The sequence below is a fragment of the Mytilus trossulus genome, chromosome 4, assembly GCF_036588685.1.
Source record: "Mytilus trossulus isolate FHL-02 chromosome 4, PNRI_Mtr1.1.1.hap1, whole genome shotgun sequence".
NCBI classification, from domain to species: Eukaryota; Metazoa; Mollusca; class Bivalvia; order Mytilida; family Mytilidae; genus Mytilus; species Mytilus trossulus.
The window spans coordinates 93,782,959-93,809,042 of record NC_086376.1 but is presented as its reverse complement, the minus strand read 5'-3'; the positions used below and the strand labels follow the sequence as shown (position 1 = coordinate 93,809,042).

General features: G+C 31.9%; 2 protein-coding genes across 3 annotated transcripts; one reads left to right on the top strand and one right to left on the bottom strand.

Moving 5' to 3' along the window:
- Window positions 1–15: 15 nt before the first annotated feature.
- Window positions 16–24,551, top strand: LOC134714308 (uncharacterized). 2 transcript variants are annotated; one of them, XM_063575542.1, is made up of 4 exons: window positions 16–140; window positions 21,100–22,017; window positions 23,061–23,098; window positions 24,451–24,551. In XM_063575542.1, the coding sequence occupies exons 1-3, from the start codon at window positions 92–94 to the stop codon at window positions 23,090–23,092; spliced, it is 999 nt and encodes a 332-aa protein (XP_063431612.1). In that variant the 5' UTR covers window positions 16–91; the 3' UTR covers window positions 23,093–23,098; window positions 24,451–24,551. The 2 variants fall into 2 exon arrangements, with proteins under 2 accessions (XP_063431612.1, XP_063431613.1); XM_063575543.1 differs by lacking the exon at window positions 16–140 and adding an exon at window positions 20,193–20,286.
- On the bottom strand, window positions 15,990–18,031 carry LOC134714307 (eggshell protein-like). The gene is made up of 2 exons (XM_063575541.1): window positions 16,885–18,031; window positions 15,990–16,067 (listed from the first exon to the last, which is right to left on the bottom strand). Coding segments are annotated over exons 1-2 (864 nt in total). The 5' UTR covers window positions 17,748–18,031; the 3' UTR covers window positions 15,990–16,066.
- Window positions 24,552–26,084: the final 1,533 nt, after the last annotated feature.

The following is a 26,084-nucleotide window of genomic DNA, read 5'->3' as shown; positions in this document are numbered from 1 at the left end:
TACCTATTTCATATTCATGGTAAAACTTTAAAAGATAATTTATAGATATTTACACAATTAGTTCCATTGGAAATCTAGATGCAGATGAAAAATGAATCAGCCTCTTTCGGAATCTTGTAATTCACTAAATCTTCATGCAGGTAGATTGATTTCAAATACTTTTGTTTATTTATTTATTGTTCGGCCTAGTTTTAAAATTCACAAGTAGGTCTTGAATAAAAAAAAATTCTTCAAAATAGCCAGTAGCAATTTGAATTTTAATATCTTGATTACAGTACAAATTCAATGAAATCTTACCCTTGTGGTTATTCATGCGTAGTTATTTAGTATACGGAAAAGTATGTACTATGAAAGTTAGAAGACATTTTAAGCAATTTGATTGGACGAAAAGTTGTAAGTATCAGCTAACTGTGGATCTGAACTGAGATAACAAAAGACTCTTTGCAACAATGTTGGAACATAAAAAATAAAATAAAAAAATAATGTGAACATCGTGAACAGTTATTAAATTGTTGCTCTGCCCTTTTCCAAATTTTCTATTTTTATCAATGAAAAAATATGTTATACCATTTATATGTACCAACTGATATGCTCAAAAAGCGCATTTGGACAATATATGTCTCTTCTGTGATGATCGAGGCCAAAATACTTGAAAATCCAAAACTTATCAAAATTAAAGGAAGATTACAAACTAATAAAGGATCCCAAGTATATCCAAAGCCGGACAAGGAATCAGAGTTTTGCATGAATCTAGATTTATATTATTTCTGTTTCTTATTTCATAAATATTACTGTTCTTATCGCGGGTTTAACGACTAAACTAGACAACTTTAGATTATAAAAAGAAAAGCAACTTGTTCATACCCCTAGGTAAGATGTATATGTCATTAAAAATATAATGCATAGCAATTTCGATTGGTTTTTTTTTAATTTGTCAACCCAAAGGGGAGCTCTAGGCTTCTTCGGTGTTTATTTTCATATCGAAGATAATTAAGGGTTCAGACACTCCATTTAATTGGATCTATATGTTACCATTCTCAAGGCTAAGTTGTTTTAAAGTTCAAAAGAGCAGTTAAGTCCACCAAATGCCCTGGAACTTTTCCCTTAATTTTTGTCGATATCGAATTCAAAGTGACACTTTGTGTTCTCTGTAAATTGAACGAGTTGTAGGGCAATCATGTTGATAGGGTCTGTATCTGCAAACCCAGCGTTATACTAGTAGTAGCTAGATTTCTATAACATTTAAATCATTATAGTCCAAGCAGACAGTTCTTATTAGACAACAGTTTATAGATGTAGCCTTGTTGGGTTTTTTTTTACATCCTTGACTTTATATGCTTTCTCCTGGTTTGAATAGATCGATAGCCGGGTAGCAGCAGTTGGTATGTATGCAGCATAATCGATCGGATTCTAAAGTTGTTTCTACAAATCCGATCATTTTCTGTAATTTCTTTCGAGACTTGCGCTTCATTTTAATCCATGACTAGTTGAAATTTTCAACTGTTCATCTTGTCATTAATATCCAAATATTTGCATCATATTTACCCAACATTATTTTTAGCTACAAATGAATGTTAAAAGATGTTAATGTGTGTAAAATATCTCTTTTTTTTACAAAGCTGTCTCTTCTGTATATTTTGATCATGATGCGTGAAATGGCAATTTTAGGTCAAATATATAAGTTTTGATATGTTTCCGACATCAAAGTGACCTTACACGTGCCCTTAGATTATTTATGTGTCCAAACAATATTACATTAACCCGGTCATTTATCAAATAAAATTTACATAACTTGAAAAGGGTTGAATAAGTTTACTATTCGTGCAATTTCAAGGACCAAATAACGGTTCTTATCATACATCCTGCTTCAACATCAATTCTTTTATAAAACTAAACTATCTTAATTATCATTATATAACCGAAAGATTTAAACTTTCTGAATCAATTTGTATTCTGTATTTCAGTAAAATAGAAAACATAACGTATTCAAAAAGCATGTAAATATCTACGTTCAAATAAAATGTCTTGGTATTAAGGTGGTATCCAACACTTTCACTATAATTAATTTGGCTAGTTTAATTTTCATAAAATTTTCACAAAGTATTTACTTTGACCCTTTGACAAAAATATAAAATTCAAACAATTTTGAACCATCCGTTTTGTCAGAAAAATTACACTGGTTATATAGCAATTTGACAAACACCAATTTTGATCATTGAGAAGCTTAAATTTCATATTACAACACAACGTAATTAAAACGTTTAGCTGACTTTACAGAGTTATCTCACTGTAGTGTTAGGTACCACCTTAAGTTGTATCTCTGTAGCAACATTTGAACTGCATCCATTAGAAATCGACCTTATGCAAGTGCGCATGTGCATGTACTTGTATAAAACTTTGGGAGAGATCCGTTTGCGCCATTCATTCAATCCATATCCAGTCACGTCTCAGTCCTTACAGCTGAACGGACGTGCTGGGCCAGCTCTCCTTTACCCGCTATCCTCGATGAGGGTTTACAGTTAGATGTTCAACGACTTACTACTTTAGATGACAGAAACCAATCCATGCCATACAGAGAGACGTAGTAGTTGGCGTACTCGCGTTAACATGCACTCCAAAACCATTGTATCATGGGGAGTGTTATGCCGATTAACGTCCGAGGGCTGTTTCCTAGGTGTTGGGTGATACGACTTTCATTTCACTGCCTAACGGCTTTGGTCCTGATAACGCTTCCTGTCATCTATAATACTACGTCCGAGATCATCTACCAGTACTCCATCATCGAGGTTAGCGGGCTGCCAAGCTGTCCAAACTGGCCCTGAAAGCAGCCGTTGTGAAGTAACAAAACAACAAAATAGTCAACAAAAGAAAAATCAACTCACCAAAACCAAGATGGCGGCCTCCATTCGGCGTCCTTTGCTACCCGTTCCTGACCCACGGCACAAAATATTCAAATGCTCACCAATCGTCTTCGGGCACCGAGCCGACCGTGCGAGGACTGAAAAGCCAGTCAAGGTCGTTAAACACTTCCATATATTTGCGCCATTAATGCGTCATTTTGCGCCACAACTTTTTTCTTTAATGCTACGTTTGCGCCACCTGTTTTAAAATTACATGGTAGCATTTGCGCCAAAAATAAAATATGCGATTGTGCCAATTTTAAGAAAAACATTTCTTAATCAAAGTAAACATTTTTCTATTACAGTCTCCTGATTTGGAAGGCAAAAACATTTCTGCCCCGCATACAAAGAAATTTCAAGTTAGCTTCAGAACCGAGAATAACAATGCCACTTTCAAAATCATTTACTAAAACAAACTCTTCTTCTTTATTTGTGATCACTCCTACCTCACTTAAAATTTCTTGAAATTCTACTGAACTTTTTGGTTGGGCAGGGTAGAGTTAAATCTTCTCTCTCTGTACATGGACTGTATTATGCACTTCAAGTCATTTTTCTGTAGATGTCCCTCTTCATGATGAAATGGATCCGTACACATGATCTTAGCTGGTCTTTCGGATATATTTTCTGTAAATTTTCTTTTGCATGCTGTTCGTAGTATTAGTATTTTGTGCAAGATTTCCACTCAGACAAAAATGATACTAAATATATATTAATCTTTAATATGTACGATCAATATGTGTTCAGGTAAATGGGCGCAAATGAGTTTCGAAAACTGGCGCAATTAATACATTTGGGAATAATTTTTTTGGCGCAAATGATACCCCTGAAAAACAGTAATTGGCGCAAAAGGAGTGCTGCCAAAACTTTGACTGTTTTTGGAACATTCAATTTCGAAATATTTTTGGTTTGTTTTGTAGGTTACTCACAACTCAAAACAGTCACTGACTTTCCGTAATGATTTTTTCAACCCGAAATAAGTTAACAGCTGACATGTATTGAAATAAATTTGCATATACATGTACATGTAAGCAAAAGTTGAGTTATATCCGACGCAGCTCATTTGTTATGTTTTAAATTAGTACAAATCTAAACCATTCAAATCTAAACCATTCAAATCTAAATCATTCAAATCTAAAACATTCAAATCTAAACCATTCAAATCTAAACCACTTTTGTTTATATAGATTAGACCGTTAGTTTTCCCGTTTGAATGGTTTTACACTAGTAATTTTGGGGCCCTTTATAGCTTGTTGTTCGGTGTGAGCCAAGGCTCCGTGTTGAAGGCCGTACTTTAACCTATAATGGTTTAATTTTTAAATTGTTATTTGGATGGAGAGTTGTCTCATTGGCACTCACACCAAATCTTCCTATATCCATTCAAATCTAAACCATTCAAATCTAAACCATTCAAATCTAAACCATTCAAATCTAAACCATTCAAATCTAAACCATATAAATCTAAACCATTCAAATCTAAACCATTCAAATCTAAAACATTCAAATCTAAACCATTCAAATCTAAAACAGTCAAATCTAAACCATTCAAATCTAAACCATTCAAATCTAAAACATTCAAATCTAAACCCTTCAAATCTAAACCATTCAAATCTAAACCATTCAAATCTAAACCAGTCAAATCTAAACCATTCAAATCTAAACCATTCAAATCTAAACCATTCAAATCTAAACCATTCAAATCTAAACCATTCAAATCTAAACCATTCAAATCTAAAACATTCAAATCTAAACCATTCAAATCTAAAACAGTCAAATCTAAACCATTCAAATCTAAATCATTCAAATCTAAACCATTCAAATCTAAACCATTCAAATCTAAACCATTCAAATCTAAACCATTCAAATCTAAACCATTCAAATCTAAACCATTCAAATCTAAACCATTCAAATCTAAAACAGTCAAATCTAAAACAGTCAAATCTAAACCATTCAAATCTAAATCATTCAAATCTAAAACATTCAAATCTAAACCATTCAAATCTAAACCATTCAAATCTAAAACAGTCAAATCTAAACCATTCAAATCTAAACCATTCAAATCTAAACCATTCAAATCTAAACCATTCAAATCTAAACCATTCAAATCTAAAACAGTCAAATCTAAACCATTCAAATCTAAACCATTCAAATCTAAACCATTCAAATCTAAACCATTCAAATCTAAAACAGTCAAATCTAAACCATTCAAATCTAAACCATTCAAATCTAAAACATTCAAATCTAAACCCTTCAAATCTAAACCATTCAAATCTAAACCATTCAAATCTAAAACAGTCAAATCTAAACCATTCAAATCTAAACCCTTCAAATCTAAACCATTCAAATCTAAACCATTCAAATCTAAACCATTCAAATCTAAACCATTCAAATCTAAAACAGTCAAATCTAAACCATTCAAATCTAAACCATTCAAATCTAAACCATTCAAATCTAAAACAGTCAAATCTAAACCATTCAAATCTAAACCATTCAAATCTAAAACATTCAAATCTAAACCCTTCAAATCTAAACCATTCAAATCTAAACCATTCAAATCTAAAACAGTCAAATCTAAACCATTCAAATCTAAACCATTCAAATCTAAACCATTCAAATCTAAACCATTCAAATCTAAAACAGTCAAATCTAAACCATTCAAATCTAAACCATTCAAATCTAAAACAGTCAAATCTAAACCATTCAAATCTAAACCATTCAAATCTAAAACATTCAAATCTAAACCATTCAAATCTAAAACAGTCAAATCTAAACCATTCAAATCTAAACCATTCAAATCTAAACCATTCAAATCTAAACCATTCAAATCTAAATCATTCAAATCTAAAACATTCAAATCTAAACCATTCAAATCTAAACCACTTTTGTTTATATAGATTAGACCGTTAGTTTTCCCGTTTGAATGGTTTTACACTAGTAATTTTGGGGCCCTTTATAGCTTGTTGTTCGGTGTGAGCCAAGGCTCCGTGTTGAAGGCCGTACTTTAACCTATAATGGTTTAATTTTTAAATTGTTATTTGGATGGAGAGTTGTCTCATTGGCACTCACACCAAATCTTCCTATATCCATTCAAATCTAAACCATTCAAATCTAAACCATTCAAATCTAAACCATTCAAATCTAAACCATATAAATCTAAACCATTCAAATCTAAACCATTCAAATCTAAAACATTCAAATCTAAACCATTCAAATCTAAAACAGTCAAATCTAAACCATTCAAATCTAAACCATTCAAATCTAAAACATTCAAATCTAAACCCTTCAAATCTAAACCATTCAAATCTAAACCATTCAAATCTAAACCAGTCAAATCTAAACCATTCAAATCTAAACCATTCAAATCTAAACCATTCAAATCTAAACCATTCAAATCTAAACCATTCAAATCTAAAACAGTCAAATCTAAAACAGTCAAATCTAAACCATTCAAATCTAAATCATTCAAATCTAAAACATTCAAATCTAAACCATTCAAATCTAAACCATTCAAATCTAAAACAGTCAAATCTAAACCATTCAAATCTAAACCATTCAAATCTAAACCATTCAAATCTAAACCATTCAAATCTAAACCATTCAAATCTAAAACAGTCAAATCTAAACCATTCAAATCTAAACCATTCAAATCTAAACCATTCAAATCTAAACCATTCAAATCTAAAACAGTCAAATCTAAACCATTCAAATCTAAACCATTCAAATCTAAAACATTCAAATCTAAACCCTTCAAATCTAAACCATTCAAATCTAAACCATTCAAATCTAAAACAGTCAAATCTAAACCATTCAAATCTAAACCCTTCAAATCTAAACCATTCAAATCTAAACCATTCAAATCTAAACTATTCAAATCTAAACCATTCAAATCTAAAACAGTCAAATCTAAACCATTCAAATCTAAACCATTCAAATCTAAACCATTCAAATCTAAAACAGTCAAATCTAAACCATTCAAATCTAAACCATTCAAATCTAAAACATTCAAATCTAAACCCTTCAAATCTAAACCATTCAAATCTAAACCATTCAAATCTAAAACAGTCAAATCTAAACCATTCAAATCTAAACCATTCAAATCTAAACCATTCAAATCTAAACCATTCAAATCTAAACCATTCAAATCTAAACCATTCAAATCTAAACCATTCAAATCTAAAACAGTCAAATCTAAACCATTCAAATCTAAACCATTCAAATCTAAAACATTCAAATCTAAACCATTCAAATCTAAAACAGTCAAATCTAAACCATTCAAATCTAAACCATTCAAATCTAAAACATTCAAATCTAAACCCTTCAAATCTTAACCATTCAAATCTAAGATGTGTGGTCTAAACGAATTAGGGTTTCGTATGCAATCATAAAACAAAAATTGCGATCCAAACCAGAGAAAGACTTCTTTGAAATATGAGTTTTGCTCTTTCAGATTTCTTTGAAGTACAAGGTCTATCAGAAATGCAGCTAACTGAAGGTTATGGGGTTTGTTAATGTATGGCCCTAGGATGACCTGGTATTCGAAGGTTAGCAATCGAAACTTAAAATAGCCCCTTTGGTGACGTTTAAACTGCTACACTGAACATAAGAGAACATGACATTTATGGTGAAATAAATAACTTCATATATATGCATATAAAGTTTACAATCTAACACCAATGCTGATAATTAACAGATCAGCTTCATCAAAATATGACAAATTTAATTCTAACAATTTATTCTGAAATTACTAAAACAAATTCGTGAACATAATACAAAATTAAAACCGAACAACAATCGTATAATTCAAAACATTCAAGGTAAAGGAAAATTAATATAAAAACAGATGCTTCTTATTTACTATCACAAATGAACCAAGCACATTTAGCAATGGTGGTTAACAACATTGGGACTACGTCTTTTCATTGCTCCCATTTGGTGCAACGTTTTTAATTTTCCTCTCCACATTCTGTCCCGAGTGATTCTATCCTACCTAGACCAAGTAGTATTGTGATCAAAGATAAGTAATTTTCGGTCGATTGAGAATTGTGTTAGTATATAGCCAGGGCATATCAAATTTCGACTTCGAGAAAGGTTTGGCTCACATTCATTTTCACTTAGATAGTCGCTCATACTATTTTGACTCAACAACATATTGTCTACCACATTTGTACCGTAAAAAATACACAGTATGAGTAGTCTTGCAAGTAACATTTCAAAATATGATGTTTTATTGTACGAGTGGAAGGACTGTTGAAAGTCTCGATATCCATTTAAAATATAAATATAAGAAGATGTGATATGAGTGTCAATGAGACAATTCTTCATCCAAGTCCAAATTTTTAAAAGTAAACCATTTTAGGTCAGAGTACGGTCTTCAACACGGAGCATTGGCTCACATCAAATAGCAAGCTATGACGAGCCCAAACATGACTAGTGTTAAACCATTCAAACGGAAAAACAATGGTAAAAACACTTATGAACCAAATCAACAAACGACAACTACTGAACATCAGATTCCTTACTTAGGACAGGTGTAAACAAATATGCATGCACGTAAGACATGGTTTGTTGAAATAAACCTGGTAAGAGTCTGACGAGATGCCTGGTTTAGATTATAAATCGAATTTCATCAATGTGAATTTTAGGTCTTGATTGGCAAATATAATATTTGTTTGCATTCCGACGGAGGAAAGTCACGTAGTAATAAAGGGTTTTACTTACAACTAACTACTTAAAAGTAAAGTAATTTAAATATGTAAATGAACCATACACAATAATTTGACTTAAAATGATTTACTTTTACAAATTGTGACTTGAAAGGAGAGTTGTCTCATTTGCACACATACCTCATCTTCTTATATCTTACAAAAGTCGAGTTAAAACTAGTTTCCTTGTACAGGATTTCAAAAAATGATAATTACATACTGCGAATCTTCTATATCAGGCAACGTCAATAATATTGCAATGTTCTATGTCTATGTAGAACCGCATTTTATCTCCTAACATAGAATACGTTTATCTTTATCTTAATAGCTGACATATCAACAAGATAGCTATATTTCTTTTTAACCATCTCTTGTTCGGCATCGCTTCACATAATGAATCATTCAAAAATCACTATTCTTTTGTTTTTTACGCAAAGCTAATAAAGTGAATTAATAATTTTTATATTGTCTATTTTTGCTATAATTTCTATGATCAAACGAAATAAAAATTGAAAAGGTAGTGTTTGTTGTTAGATTTTAAGGCCACTAATGAATTCGCTCAGTCTCACCTATGGAATTATTGAATTTCAAGATCTCCCGAATGAATATCAATAACTGTTTTGTTAAGTAAATTGAGACCAAGGTTTTTATTTGATCTACTATTCTTTTTCCTGCTTATTTTTTCTCTCTTTGTAAACATTCATTTACACGCATGTGTAATAACCCTACTACAGCGACTAACAATAGATGGATATCTTTCCTTACTTAGTTAAACTTAGTATACCGAAGATCTCATTGTTTTTAAACACGACTTCTATAATATTCTGACAGAAAAGATAAAAAGAAAATCATCATCTTAAGTAATCTGCAAAGACTGTGCATAGAGGGAACAAGATAAAAGAGAGGCGACAGATAACAAAGGGACATAAATACTCATAAGTCGAACATAATCTTTTGTTTTAGGTACTGACGTTGTTTATCACCTGAGTAACGTGTTCAAGAGTTCCATTATTTGTCTTTGTAAATTATTATCTACCGAATAGTCCATTTTTGGTAATATAACTTTGCGTGGCTCGATACTTATTTGTCACGTCATTGTGTTATTGATCTGTGGTCATTTTTTTGTATTATTGTCTTTCATTTTGCGTATGCGCGTTGTCTACGTGCCATTTTGTTTTTTCTTTGTTGGTATATCTATAGAAAAGAAGATATGGTATGATTGCCAATGAGACAACTCTTCACATTTAAGAGATCAAACAGAAATTTACAAGTATTGATCACCGTACGTGAAGTTTTGTTTTCATAGTGGTTAGATTATAACACACTGTTGACTGTTACATACTCTATTCGAAAATGTTACCTATTGTGTTTGTATGCTTGTTTTGGTCATACATTGTTGTCTATATAAAAAAAATATGCGGTTGTCATACAAGTGAGATGTTTATTTAGCTATAAAGCCAGGCTTGTTCCACCATTTTCAACATAAGGAAATGTCTGTAATAAGTCAGGAATATAACAGTTTTTATCAATTCCTTTAATGTGTTTGAACTTTTAATTTAGCCATTTGATAAGGAACTTTCCGTTTTCAATTTTCGTTAGAGTTCAGTATTTTGTAATTTTACTGTATACGACGATTGGAACACATTTTAAGTCATCTGCGAAACAGATTTTCCGTAGCAGTCAATCAGTTCGTAATGGCGTCCGCAAAAAAATCAAAGGGATGATTTCAACTTCAACACTTGGAATGGAATCCAAAATATTACAGATCTTAAAATGTGCATTATTTTGCAAACATTTCAATAGGTCTATTTATAGTATCCAGAATTACCCAAAGTACAGATCGAACTAGGAACTAACTCTAAAAATCTCCATACAGATTTTGAATGTCGTTTGCAATCATATCTTTTCTTCTTTAATTGCACGAAAGCCCAAAATATTGTCGACTTCTGAATTTCCAAAATACTCGTAAAAAACTCTTATGAAAGTTTATGAAAATAAAACTTTAAACTATGTGCGTCCGAATTTTTTTATTTACCCTAACCGAAAGCTAAAATTAAAACATTTGAAATAAAGGATGTCTAACAACGTTAAAACGAAGGGCGTTTTAAGACCTAAGGGGTATACAGGTAAAAGACAAAATGCAGACAAGGTAACAAATTTGCATGAGGGAGTAAGAACTTGAGTTTTGTAGTAATTTTTAGCTTATCTTATCTTGAATTTAACCAGAGAAAACATAAATTACAAAAACTATTTGTCGATTAGCCATTACCATAGTTGAAGCAGATAGTTTTTGCGAGAAATCAGTTCATTCATAAAGCATTGTATTTCTCAATTATTATTTTTTTGTCGTCCGGTTTGGAATGGATGCTTGTCGGATAAGACAAACAATTTCCGTAAACACTAAATATAATCATTTGTATAACTTAACTATTTCTAGATAGTTAAAAATACCTCTAAAAAGCTTGAACATCATATGTGTTCTTTTAGGAGGTCAATGTGTCCCCATTGACAGCTGTGGGTTCTCTAAAAAAGCTTTAATATCATCTACGTTCCTTAAGAGGTCAATGTGTCCGAATTGCGCATTGCCAACTATGAAACTTTTAAAAAGCTGGCATATCATCCACGTTCTTTGAGGGGTCAATGTGTCCGACTTGCGCATTGCCAACTATGAAACTTTTAAAAAGCTGGCATATCATCCACGTTCTTTTAGGGGTCAATGTGTCCGAATTGCCAACTATGAGTTCTCTAAAAAAAAACTTGAATATCATCTACGTTCCTTTTGGGGTCAATGTGTCCGAATTGCCAGCTATTAGTTCTCTAAAAGGCTTGAATATCATCTACGTTCCTTTTGGGGTGAATGTATCTGCTTTGCCAGCAAGGAGTATTCTAAAAAGCTTTAATTTTATCTACGTTCATTTGTGGGTTAGTTTGTCAGCATTGACTTATCTGATTTCTCTAAAAGCTTGAACATCATAACGTTCCTTTGATGGTCTTTTTTTTTTAAGCATTGACGGTTTTGATTTCTCTAATCGATCTTTTACACTTCCAAATAATCCTATCAACGTTAAACAAAAAGAATGTATTTTAATTTGTTGGTTAATATACATAGGTTTAATTATTTTTGACGCTTTCAAAATCTTTTTGCTGCAACTAAACTAGTAAATCCTATACAAAATATCACTTCCATATATATAGATATAGGAAGATGTGGTGTGAGTGCCAATGCGACAACTCTCCATCCAAATAACAATTTATAAAAGTAAACCATTATAGGCCAATGTACGGCCTATAACACGGAGCCTTGGCTCACACCGAACAGAAAGCTATATATACCCACCAAGATTTTTGAAATTTTTATCTGCCATGTCTGTTTGTTGTCAACATGATGAAATTTTGCTCGTTCGTCATCTAAGTCAGAGGTTTGGCTTGCTATCAAACCATGTTTAATTCATCGTTTTCACCATGTGTAAAAATTTAGAAATAAATAGCTGTTTTCCATTCTTTTGAATTATTTCAGCTTTTGAATTTGCTATTTGTTAAGGGACATTCCGTTTGAATTTTCCTTAGAATTAGGTATTTTTGTTATTTTACTTTGTTATCCACTTAAATTTCTCTTACTACATGAAATCGAATCAAATTAAATTCAAAATCTGTTTTTCTATGACAAGATCCATTTCGAACAACTTATTCAATGCTTATCACAAATGCACAATCATACAATATATAAACATAGTTACATGCAATCAAACATTCATACTAATTGTTAAAATATTAAATCGAGAGAAAAGACCGAATACAAAGAGAGATAACTCTAGCTGATTAATCGTATGTGTATCAACTGGACGATTTTATTTATTTTAGATACAAACTAAACAAGATATCCAAAACGATTGTAAGTAACTCCATATATCCGAAAATAATGAAATGCTAAGATCCTGGTCATATTTATGTGGCGCTCTAAAACATAAACTATAAATGAACACATTTTATAATACAGTGTAGTTACAAATACCTTTTTAAGCAGTGTCATGAAGTGATAAGAACTAATTCGTTCTCCGGAGAAATTGTTTATAAAATATTGTATTTTGGAATTGAATTTTATTGGAATTATTAGTTATAAAGCTTCTTAATATAAAGTTTATAAACATACAGATGGACCCTTGCAACTGGTGAGTGAGTAGCTACTAGCACAAAGAAATAAGGCAAAATGCTTATCGGTAACAGGCATACCAGCTCAAGGAGTCAATTAAACTGATTGAACGATTATATCTTCATCATATGAAAATCAAGCACAATCCCTTCCGTTAGGAGTTTATTACTATTATTAGATATATGCGAAGAACATACACCGTATCATGCCCACCAATAAGTTTTAGAATATATGTCTTTATTTTCGGTACAAAAACCCTATGATCAAATCAATATTAATACCAAAATATGCTATCTTTAATGATCTGACAAAAGTATCATAACTATACCCTTTCTGAATAAGTCTGTCCATGCCTACTGTTTGATCGAATTTAAACCGAATCTTCTAGAGACAAAAGAAAAAGTACCTTGCAAACTTCTTTCAATTTCAGTTATTGACAACGATGGCCGACTTTAACAAGAACCTAAGACACACATAATGTATTCACTATATCAATTGTAATATATCCCATGTCTTAGTTCATTTGTGTTTGTGTAGCATTGTCTATTGTTTTTTGTTCCACTTCAGTGTTTCTATTGTTTCGTTGTTTTCGTTTTATAGTTGATGTGTTTTCCTCGGTTGGAGTTTGTTACCCGGATTTGTTTTCTCTCAATCGATTTATGTCTTTCGCCTTTATTAAGAATACCATCTAGCGCATAATATGGCTTTAACAAATCCACGTTGCGTCCGTGTGTGTTTGTGCTATTAATATCATAATAGACCTTATTTATAGGGGGTGCTACTTAAACAAACAAAACGTAATAAAAAAGAGATATGAGAAAGAGCACACAGAATTGACACTTAAGTTTAACTATCAATATCTTTAGATACAAGTGTAGATGCCTGATCTGTAATGTTACCGATTGTGTACTATTACATGTATTACAGATTGTGACAGTTAATCAGTATGCATTCGCAAGGCGGAATTATGTATGCATAAAGTAGACGCTTATCCTCACGCATCTGGTCTTACTTCTTTTGGAATTCATATGTTTTGATTGTAATAATGATTTTTAATTTAAACAATTGAAACCAAAACTTTTGGAGAATGATTCATGAATCAAATCCATGAGTTTGTTACATAATAAATGGCATATGCCGACTGTAATATTAATTCGATCAAAGTGTTTTGTGTTGAAGAAACCTACATATAAATCTATGTCCAAACACTAGACTCAATACAAGTTTGATATTCAAAAATTGAACGCATTATATGAACCATACAGATTCGTTTTCAAACGTTCATTATTGTGTACTGATAGTTGTAATTCCAAGTTTTCAATGCTATGATAAAATGTGTATGACTGAAGCTAAAATTGGATTGTTAGCCTAATGGTTGAAACGATGTAATTTTGAATATTGGAAGGGATATTTTCGGTAGGAGTTCTGTGAAAAAACAATCAAATAGAGATCGAGTTCATTGAAAAATAAGTCAATATACTATTAACTGAATACTAGTAGCTACATAAATATTCCTTTTTTTATGTTATTGCGATACATTGTCTACGAAATTTACAATTTATTTTATACTTATTCAAGCGGAATTATATTATAGAACTTAAATTATACCGGAACTTCTAAATCATGACATTGTTGCGTCTGCTTTGTGACACAAATTTCAATTTAATGTTTTGTTTTCGTCTGTAACATAGATATTGGCCCTCCGGTATATAATATTTCGCGAATTGACGTATATTATAGTAAGCTGTATCGACAAAACTGTAATTTTTATTCCAACATTTTGTAAATAAGTGCATTTCAGTCAAATTTCTTATTTGAGTTTTTGTTAAATTTATTTGTATGTTTAATTGAATTGTCTAGTTAGTTGTGTTGTATTACTTTGATTGTGTTAAGACAGTTGTGGCTGCTAAATCCCAATTATTGTAATATATAACTATCATATCTAATTGGGTTGCTCATTAGATTTTTAGAAATTAAACACAACTTTTATACTAATTGGAAATATATCTAACTTTTAAACTAGTTTAATTCAATTATTTTCTCTACAAAATGAATGTACTAGATCAGGAATATAAAAGTTGTTTTCACTCGTTTGCTCAATGCATTTCAACTTCGTACTTTATTTGGTCCTTCTAACTTAATTAGATTTGAGCTTCACTGATCGGTCTTTTAAAGACGAAACACGCGTCTGGTACAAATACAAAATTTCAATCCTGGTATCGAGATTTAGATTCGAGCGTCACTGATGAGTCTTTTGTAGACGAAACGCGCGTCTGGCGTATATACTAAATTTAGTCCTGGTATCAATGATGAGTTTATTATCTAAGATGTGTTTATTGTTAGTATTGTTTGATTTGTCAGATTTCATGTACTTTACCTTTTTGAATTTGCCTTGAAGTTTGTTTTTTTCTTTTGTGTATTTTTGTTTTACCTTTTTTCAGTGGTATTGGATATCTTTGTTTAACGATATTTTAGATTTCATTCTTAATAGCAGTTCTAATTAGATAAACAACAAATGCGCTTTATTATGCAACGTGCAATTTTTAAGTATTCGTTAAATTTTCAACACACGAATATCTAAGAGATCTGGTCGACGTTTCGTCCCCGATGGTATCACCAGCCCAGTAGTCAACATTTTGGTGTTGACATCAATATCAATAATGTGGTCATTTTTATAAATTTCCTGTTTACAAAACTTTGAATTTTACGAAAAACTAAAGATTATCTTATCCGATGCGTAGATTACCTTAGCCGTATTTGGGACAACTTTTTGGTATTTTGGATCCTCAATGCTCTTCAACTTTGTACTTGTTTGGCTTATAAATATTTTGATATGAGCGTCACTGATGAGTCTTATGTAGACGAAACGCGCGTCTGCTGTACTAAATTGTAATCTTGGTACCTTTGACAACTATTTGCAAACATTATAAAATGTTTAACTTTTGATTGAAAACCGATGGCATAATACTTTTTTTCTGTTTGGTTTACTTCAACAAGTAAATGCTTAAATAAAAAGAGGCGATGCATTTTTTTTAACCTGGAAAATTTTATTGCAGTTTTTTCATTTGTTGTATTACATTTTTCTAGCTACAAAGTAACCTTCAACATTGCAATTATTTTAGTCTCATAACTCTAAAACAAAAAAGTGAAAACCACAAAAACTTATTGTTTAGAACATTTATTTTGATGCAAAATATGAGGTAAGCGAAAGTTTTATTTTACATTATAATAAAGCTGTCTCTTTGAGTCTTGTTGCTTCGAATGTTAAAATTAGATCTCGCAGTCAGGAAATCAGGCTATTCCTCTTTATTGATGCTTCTACAAACAGAAATATTTTAGCATAAATGTATTGAAATATTAAGTCCTTCAATAAGGTTAATAGATATGTTCAGATAACTAGTTAAACGATGTTCATGCATATGTCACTGTTTGTAGTCTAAACAATATGAATGTATTATAAGAGTTTAAAAATTAAAATAAAGGAAGACCACGCAAACTTGAAGCAAGTGCAAAAACTTTTGACTTAGTTCGACAAATGATGAATTTTGGTTTTAACCATGACGGTTTAATAATTTATTTTTTATTGCCACCTTTTTCTTTGTTTTTCAAATAAATCGATATGGTTTAGTGCACATGTGTAATAGCTCATTGGTTTGATAAAACAAATAATGGCAGCTATATCAGACGAAGTAAACAATATTTTTAATCCAAATTTTGTAATTATGGAATTGGTATGTTTTCAAATCATAGATTTTTAAGATTTCTAAATCAGAAGTGTTAATTATTTTTAAATCAGGTGTTCTAAATATTTTTAAAACAGAGGTTTTAAATATTTCAAATCAAAGATTTAATCATATATGTATATATATATATATATTTTAATCCAAGATAGCGTACATTTTTAAATCAAATATTCATATTTTCAATCATATTTTCATATTTTTATATCTTGATTACACGTTTGGTTAAGAATTGGTTTTGTTCGTTTCTAAAACAAGTATATTGTACATTTGTTAATGTTATGGTTATTGCTTTTTAGTCAATCAAGACGAATCAAGGTAATGTTGTTTTACCCTAAGCCAGAATTGATATTTTTGTGAAATAAAATAAACGCGGACCGTTAAAATAAACCTACCAGTACTTGTTATTTCTATAATTATTATTATGTCTGCCGCCTCGTCTTGGTTGTCTAAGAATGTCCATTTGCATAATAGTTGCTCCATGTCCACGTCGCATATTATTTATTCTTACTTTTCCTCCGCCTGATACGTCCATAACTTTCCCTACCATACCAGACATACGCATGTTCTTCATCATACCAGACAATTGTGGAGCAAAGACAGTTCTTACACCGCCCCCACGTGAGTTCCCCTGGCTACCGTAACCATATCCCTGTCCGTAGTTACTGCTGCTAGACCCTCCATAAGTAAAAGAATTTCCTTTACTCTGACCTCTGCCATATGAATCTCCATAACCCTGACCTCCACCGTAGGTAATTCCGTAACTCTGTCCACCATCATTTCCATAACTCTGACCACCACCATAAGCGTTTCCATAGCTCTGACCACCACCAAAGGAAATTCCAGAACTCTGACCACCACCATAGGCATTTCCATAACCCTGACCTCCTCCATAGGCGTTTCCATAACCTTGACCTCCCCCAGAAACAATTACATAGCTCTGACCTCCACCGTTTCCATACCCTCCATATCCTCCTCCTTGGTGACCGTTACCATTGCCATAACCATAACCGTTTTGGAGATTACGGTTGTAGTAATCGACGTATGTGTTTCTAGGGTTAACAATGCCTGGTCTCGGTAAAACTACTGATGGCATATTCCTTGGACCTGGATGTGGGAAGTATCCAGCGCTGCCTCCGGCCTGTTTCCACACACTTTCATGTAAAGGGTTTGGGTCGTATTTCTCGCCAACAAATTTGTAGTTCAGCTTGGTTGCACAACTAGCACTTATCACACAAGCAATAATGAGCAGAAGCATCGTTTAAATAATTGTTCAACCTGCTAGAAAAAACAATCTTTATTAAGTTATATAATTTATGATTTATGATTTAAGGGCCGTTATAACTTTTCTTTGGTATATGCATTCCTTTTCTTCGAATGGGTATGTATTGGACTTGAACTTGAAGATGTCTAAGCGTTTCCATTTCTGGCATGTCAGGTTGAAATCTGTGTTTACCTATTTTTTTATTTATTTGTACGACAAAGATTGATATCGGTATAATTATTAGTACCTGTACAAAACAGATATTATATGTAACGACCTTTTATTTGATTGGATGTATTTGAAAATTTCTTATTTAATGCTGACTTTCAATAATACATGTCGAAATAACTCGATATTCTATTAATATTGCTATTATACAAATTATTTTAGTGTCTATTTAAGTTTTGAAATATGTAATAATATCTAGCATACATACAACAAAAATCTTAAATAACGTTAATAGAAAATATCGTGTACATGGTATTGATTTTATAACTGATGCTTGATGAATAGCAGTCTCCGAAGGTATCGCCACAAAACCAATGCATTTGTACTTGCAGAATTCAAATGAAACATCTTGTCTAAATTTCCAGATTATCTTTTTTGTACATGGACTATGCTACGGTACATTGTCAATCTCTGTGAAAAAATGGTCGGTTTGGCAATTCTGAATATTTTTATAAAGTTTATCCAGAAAAAAACGTGTCAGGTAAACGGAATGCGTAGTCCTTTCTGTTTACAGAAAAATTTAACAATGTAAAAAAAAATACTCACTTTTTAAAATTCCAAATTGTTTAGACTGCTCTGCTACTTTTTTCAGGTGAACTTTACTTTTATAGTGATACGTAATATCACATAATTAATGAGCGTAATGCATTTGATGTCTATGAGTATACAAGACGAATTGGAACTAATAAATTAGGTCTTTTGAACGAAATAAATCGTGTGTTACAAATCATTAAACTTTGACTGATACAAGACAAACACAGATTCATTATTAATTTAAGATAAACCACTTTCTAACTTAATATCAATCTTTTTGATCGATCTTCATATATAGACTCCAACGCCGACGCTGGCGAATTATAGAAGAGAAAACAAAAAGAGTTCAAGAATATTATAAAAATTAGGTCTTGTCTAATCAAGCATAAAAGTTTGCGATTAATCATCAAAACATTGGTTATACAAATTATTTTTCAGATTTATTCCAGACTTCACACTTATAACGTGTTTTTGTGCTTTGCATAAAACTATATATATATAAGTGTGTAAATGAACTGCGTTACAAGAAAATAAAAAGAATCAATGTTGTGCCAGACAAGGGTTATAGAATCTATTAATTTCATTTCGAATATATACATGGTTATTTTCGTATTGAAAGAAAAAGATTACAATTATAATTTCTCATAAAAAGCTAAAAGCAAGGAATTGTGCTAAAAAAGCTTGTATTTTATTTTTTACTATTCCTTATTGCCAGTTGATAATTACAAATAAAAACTTCAATATTTTAATTGTTCGTTGTAATTACCCTACCATTAAAGCTACAATCAAAGGTAAGATGCTTCTCCTATTACTTCCAAATAATGTAAGCTCATATAACATGTATAAGAATAAATCTTTACAATAAACTCATCATAGATACAGAGCTTACTTATTCAATATGAATTGGTGTCTGTTTTTCGTATAGACTTTAAGTAATTAAACATTTATTCATTTGTCAGTATTTTTATATAACGGGACCTAATATACGTCTTTTGTTCCAAATATTACGATTAATAATTTCATTATAAAATCGTCTGATCTTACAAACTATAAGTGTACATGTTCCGCTCCCGTCAATCTTTCTATTCATCTTCGACTATTTTTATTTTTTTAAATTTACGATGCTAAGACAATAATAGAAACGCAGATTTTTCATACTTTTTGGTTATTCATGCAACTTAACTGTATCAGATATTTTTCGCGGGAATTTGTTGTTCTCAACACATCACAACACCACACTAGATGTCCTTATTCTAATAATGAAATGTAACAAAACTATGGAAAACCTTTACTTATTTCCGGGATTTCTTAGCATGTGTTTAATGGGAAGGTAACATATTTCCTCATTACTTGACATGTACCGAGTTTACCTAAATCTATTAACCTTATTTTAATTAAGTGCTTACATAGTCTACAAAAATAATTATAAGACACGTTTACCTCTTTGAATACATCTTTTTCTTTATTATGCTTTAAAATCAAGGCAAAAAACATGTCAAATTGATTAAGATGAAAATTAAATGTTTTTCGTTTTATAATTTATATTACTTTATTTCTTTAAAGTAAGGCTTTTAGTTGATGAATTGCGACTAATGACTCATATAGTACAATCTCAATTTATCTAATGAGGGACAACAGGAATAGGTGATTTCAAATCAATTTTAATTTTAGGTATGTGTCAATAATAATTGAGCGGCTGTGTGTATCAGTTTAAAAGAAACATCTTTCATGTATTTTTTCATTCTGTGCTTACAGTCATTCACCTAGTACGGTAAGATTAATCTAGTGATCCTGTAACTCTATTTTTTTTTCAATTAACCTTAAAAATCTTGTTTTTTTTCTTTAAAATTTTGTTTTTTGTTTTAAATCATAGACATTGTGACTTGCTATTTTTAACAATACACTGATTAGATCATCTGGTGTTTGCAATAAGGTCACAATTTTCCAAAAATTCAATATATGTTCAATAAATATTATTCTGGAAGTGTTACAGTGGTGGTATAGGTCAATAGACACAACGAATGTGGTGTTGCCAAGATGTATTTGATGTATGGGTTTACATCCCACTGAGGAAAATACAAAATTTTATTAACGGAAATGTCCAGATCTGACATTGGTGGGTTTGATTAAAGAGAAAGTATTATATGAATTATGGTGTTAATCCTATTTAGTCACAGGTTATCCAACGATAGACGTAAAGTTATCACATTTTTATACGTATCTATATTATGTATATATATTTGGTCTTCAATTTAGCTCACCAATGTAAGATCGGCAAAAAATTGTCCCCCCCCCCCCCCCCCCCCCGCGAAATCGAAACCAACATAAGGATATTCGTGGCAACACTACCTGTATAAATATATCGTTAAATAACTCTCATCGTGAAACTTTGTCAGGATGAAGCTCAACGTCTTAGAATGTACTTTTTCTAGATATTTTTATCGAAATAAAGAAGATCATCTGACAGAATTTTGTAATGCTTTTTAAATATATTTATCATTTTTTACTTTAGTAAGTATTGAAAGTGAGAAAGTATATATACATTTGAACGGTCAGTTTTGAAATTGCATACTTATTTTTAAAGGTTTCAACATGAATATATTTATCCTTGTCCTGTGTGTTTGTTATGCGGCAGTTGCCAATGGAAGCTCTAAATACAAAGGACCAACATACATTGATCTTGGTGTTACCAGATTTTTACCGGCGAAGTACAGTAAATCCTGGAATGAACAGGACAAACCTATACCATACTTTACTGGTCTTCCACAACACTTACGTGGACAAGCATTTGCACTCGCAGTAGATAGCCCTCTTGTAAGGATTGGATCTGGCGGTGGAATCGGTGGTGGACTCGGAGGTGGACGTGGAGTTGGACATGGAGGTGGTAATGGCGGTGGAATTGGAGGTGGACAAAGAGGTGGACACGGAGGTGGACACAGAAGTGGACGCGGAGGTGGACACGGAAGTGGACGCAGAGGTGGACACGGAGGTGGACGTAGAGGTGGAATTGTAATTGGATACGGCGGAGGTCTCGGAGGTGGACAAGGAGGTGGACGTGGAGCTGGAATCGGAGGTGGACGCGGTGGTGGAAAAGGAAGAGGTGGACAGGGTCTAAGCTATGGAGGACAGTACGGCGGACAAGTAACAAGCTATGGTGGACAGGGTTCAGGATATGGTGTCGCCTATGGTGGACAAGCTCCAAGCTACGGTGTTCAATATGGCGGACAAGCAGCAAACTATGGTGGACAGGGTTCAGGATATGGTGTCACCTATGGTGGACAATCTTCAAGCTATGGCAGTCAATATGGTGGACAAGCAGCAAACTATGGTGGACAGGGTTCAGCATATGAAGTCACTTACGGTGGACCAGTTTCCAGCTATGGCGGTCAATATGGTGGACAAGCAGCAAACTATGGTGGACAGGGTTCAGGATATGGTGTCACTTATGGTGGACAAGCTTCAAGCTACGGCGGTCAATATGGTGGTCAAGATACAAGCTACGGTAAGACATATATCAGACAGAGTGCAAACTATAGTTAAAAATATGGTCAAACTTATAATACACAGTCCATGTATATGGAAATATATATAAAAGAGCCTCTAATAATCAGGCTTTCAAATAGAGTCAAAAGTTTGCATCAGGAATAAAGTTGTAAGAGATCACATTCTCAAGAAACATTTGTAACATAAAACTCCACACGAATACGAATAAAGTATCATAAAGTAAACATACACACGCTCTGTTGACTAAAATTGACGATTAAACATGTTCGGAAAATATACTGAAATATTCTTGACTTTCAAAGTTGCTAATTGATGATGTATTCAGCCATCATCGAATCAAATCGTACAACAATTAAAACATCTGCTTCAATTTTTTAGTTAATTTGGTATCATGCATACACATGTTCATTCCTTGATGCGCGAAACTTGAACTTTTATGATTCATCGATAGTGACTTTCTCGGATTCATAGCACAAAGCTTCTCATTTGCATTAATCGTTCTTGATTCAATCCAGCAAATACTTTAGAAATAAGCAAAATGAAATGCTTATACATGGCGTTTATTGCTGTCAATCGTAACAAGTTATGTCAATTAAAAAAGAAACTGCAAATGTTTTTTTCAATATTTGTTGACATGCATAGCAATTATAATGGTCATTTTCAAAAATAAATTGTCTACAAATGAATGAATCAATCGAAATTCTTAGGATATTCTTATCCCAGGCATAGATTACCTTAACAGTATTTGGCGCAACTTTTTGAATTTCGGGTTCTCAGTGCTCTTCAACTATACACTTGGTTTGGCTATTTTACTATTTTGATATGAGCGACGTTGGTAAGTCTTATGTAGACGAAACGCGGGTCTGGTGTATAAATATGTAAGTCTGGTACCTTTGATAACTGTTACGTTAGGAGTTTAACCAAAGTGTACCTTAGTGTTTTATCTCACTGTATAATAGAGGAACAAAATAAAATAAACAAAACAGTTACACCAAAACATGTGAAAAATGTCCTAATTCTGTATAATTTCCTCTTTTTTAGGCCAAAATCAGCGATCAGGTTCCAAATATTAAAGCAAGGTAAGATGGTAATAACTGGCAGTCAAATTGTACGTTACAAAAAGGTTTGCAGATTCAAGGAAAAAAATTATCATAATTTATAGCACACAATACATTCAATTGAAATTATTTTTGAACAACATTGACCCCAATGTTGCACAATATTAAGTTTCGTGCTTAATGAGCTGAGCATGTCGTTTGACGTCTGACCACGGTCTTTCTACATTTTCTACATTTTGTGTTTCAATAATAGTATGCAATGTAGCAATATATTCATCGATTGCGTCTGGAATACCCATAATGATCACAACTCCCCATTTCTTCTGTGTATAATTTCTATTTTTAACATTTTAACTTATTATTTCCGTTTGTTTTGTTTACACACCTTGCCAATATAGTGGAATTGTATGCGCCAGCTATACAGGTTAGAAGTTTAGCTAGCTATTAAACCAGGTTCAATTCATGATTTTCTACATAAGAACATGCCTGTACCAAGTCAAGATATGACAGTTGTTTTGTTTATTTGAGCTTGTAATTTTTCCATTAAATTAATGACTTTCCAGTTTGAATTAACTCGGAGCTCGGTATTTTTGTGATTTTACATTATCTACTGATCTCTGTAAACCTTTCCAAATTCATTCAATAGCACTATTGTTTGTCACGCTGTCAGGCAAAAATCAAAACTATCTTTTGTTGGGTAATTTTTTTTAAATGTCATGTATTTAGTATGAAGGTTATAGCAACAACAAATATCAGGCAACTTCGAAATTTCTTATCTCATGTATTGGAAGTTTTGAATTATATCGAGAGCTTTGTATGGCCTCAATAAACCCTTCAGTATCGTTTTACCACTTATCTCCTCAAAAATAGAGGTTTTGTTAATATTAGGTTAGCTTTTATTACTTTAGTAGTTAGTTCTTTATATTACAAAGTTTTGAGCTTGCAAATTGAGAATATCAACTCGTAGTACAAGGGTTTGAAGATGCAAGGTTACGGAGTCCGTCAGTGCCCCGTGTACCTTATTCTGTTTTATTCCAACGATCAAAAACTTTGTTGTCAAACATTTTTATAAGCTTTTAGCTTCAGTAACATCTCTAACCATTAAGCGGTATCAAAAAGAAGAAATAATATGTAACCGAACTAACAACCTTAAAAACATCTATTTAAACCATCAAAACATATGACTATCACAAAAAGTTTGTTATATGCAGTGGTGTATGGTAGAAATTTGAGAGAGAAACACATGTGGGCACTATTATCGCTGATCAACAACGTCGGTGAAGTTTGAACAATATGTGTTTGGTAAACATCTTTTAAAATTATGTGAAGCGATTTTCATTATTTTATTATGTTCATTTTTTTTTACATTTCAGAAATCAATTAATATCAACGACATAAATGATGAAGAAAATTGTACTTATATGTATTATAGCATATATTAATTCATTATATATACCATTTTAGACGCTCGAAGATGTTTTAAATAAAAAAAATATTTCTAGGAAATCTAATGTTTTATTTAGCCTTATAAATAAAAAAATTTGACTGTATTTTAAGGAATATGTTTTAACTTGACAACGGTTTTGCTAGCTATAAAACCAAGTTTAATTCACCATTTTCTTAATAAGAAATTGTTTGTATTTAGCCAAGAATATGACAGTTGTTATCCATTCGTTTGATGTGTTTTAGCTTTTGATTTTGCCATTTGATTAGTGACTTTCTGTTTATTTTGGCGAAAGATCATATTTCGACCTCCTAATACAAGTTGAGATGTAGTCGAAAAGTATCACGCCTTGCACTGGTATAGAATTAACATGTATAGCACTTTAATAATTTTCAACGATCAAAGTTTAATAAAAGTATTCAGCCACTCAAATTTTAAGTAATTTAATTGTAATTGCATTGAGTTTACTAGACACATGGATGAGTAAAATCATCTCATCATGAGCATATCCAGTCTACTAAATATATAAATTATGTCATACTAAATTGTAATATTTTATTCACAAAGCTTGTATTTGCAATTCAAATGAAGATGTATTCCAAACATACTTTCAAAATGTTTAAAAATTGAAAAATTATATACATTAGAATGGAAACACATCTAACCTTTTAATACTATAGTATTCTCGCACTTGTTTTTAGATATAACTATTTGTATTAGAGCTTTCTTACAAATTGACGAAAGGTACGTATGATTGACTAATCATACGTAAGACTCGTTTTAAGGATCCTTTATTTTGACATATTTAAATTATACTCGTGGAACTTCGGACAATTATCGTACATGCAACGACACTTGTTAAATTGGATTTTTCTTGAAATATATTTAGGTTTTCGGGACGTACGATATGATAGAATATTATGATTATTGATACCACCAGGTCGGAGGAGATATAACACTACAAAATATTATAGATATAGAGTAGTCAGACGAAAAAAAGCCCCTAGAAGACTAAAAACTGGCCCCTCCTCCACTCTTCAATATTACAATGTTGCACTGTTTAACCCAATAAAATGTCAAAGCAAATGCATTGTCTTCTTCCCCAACAGAAACACAAATACTTCCTTGATTCAAAATTTGCAACGCTCAAAATAATAAACGAAAATGTAGAAAAAGATGATCTTCATATTATGCCATATGCTGGTGCTCGTTTCATAACCTTTGAATCATCGCCTCTCCCCTGGTAATATTCATTGCACCCCCCTTAAATGTGTAAATATGATACACCGGAGCAATGGGACGTTTATTTTAGCGTATAACTGCGTTTTGCCTATAGTCCTGAATATTCATGAAATATTAGCCACTGGACGATAAGTGACAACTTTGCTTCTATCTTCCAAAAATATGTACTGTTAAATCGTCATTATAAAATCCACAATAAATATATGGTGAAAAATTGCAGATTTACTTTCTTGATAAACAAAGTCTTTTTTTATAGATTTATTCAGCATTACTTTTTGAAAACATTGTAGCATAATTTATTAGCAAATCTGGATATTCCAC

What these genes read in the sequence shown, in the direction of transcription:
- LOC134714308 (XM_063575542.1), top strand. Translation starts at nt 92, where the DNA reads ATGAATCAGCCTCTTTCGGAATCTTGTAATTCACTAAATCTTCATGCA. An exon ending in TTCACTAAATCTTCATGCAG is followed by an intron (nt 141 to 21,099) that starts GTAGATTGATTT and finishes TTATTTTTAAAG; the next exon opens with GTTTCAACATGAATATATTT. An exon ending in TGGTCAAGATACAAGCTACG is followed by an intron (nt 22,018 to 23,060) that starts GTAAGACATATA and finishes CCTCTTTTTTAG; the next exon opens with GCCAAAATCAGCGATCAGGT.
- LOC134714307 (XM_063575541.1), bottom strand. Translation starts at nt 17,747, where the DNA reads ATGCTTCTGCTCATTATTGCTTGTGTGATAAGTGCTAGTTGTGCAACC.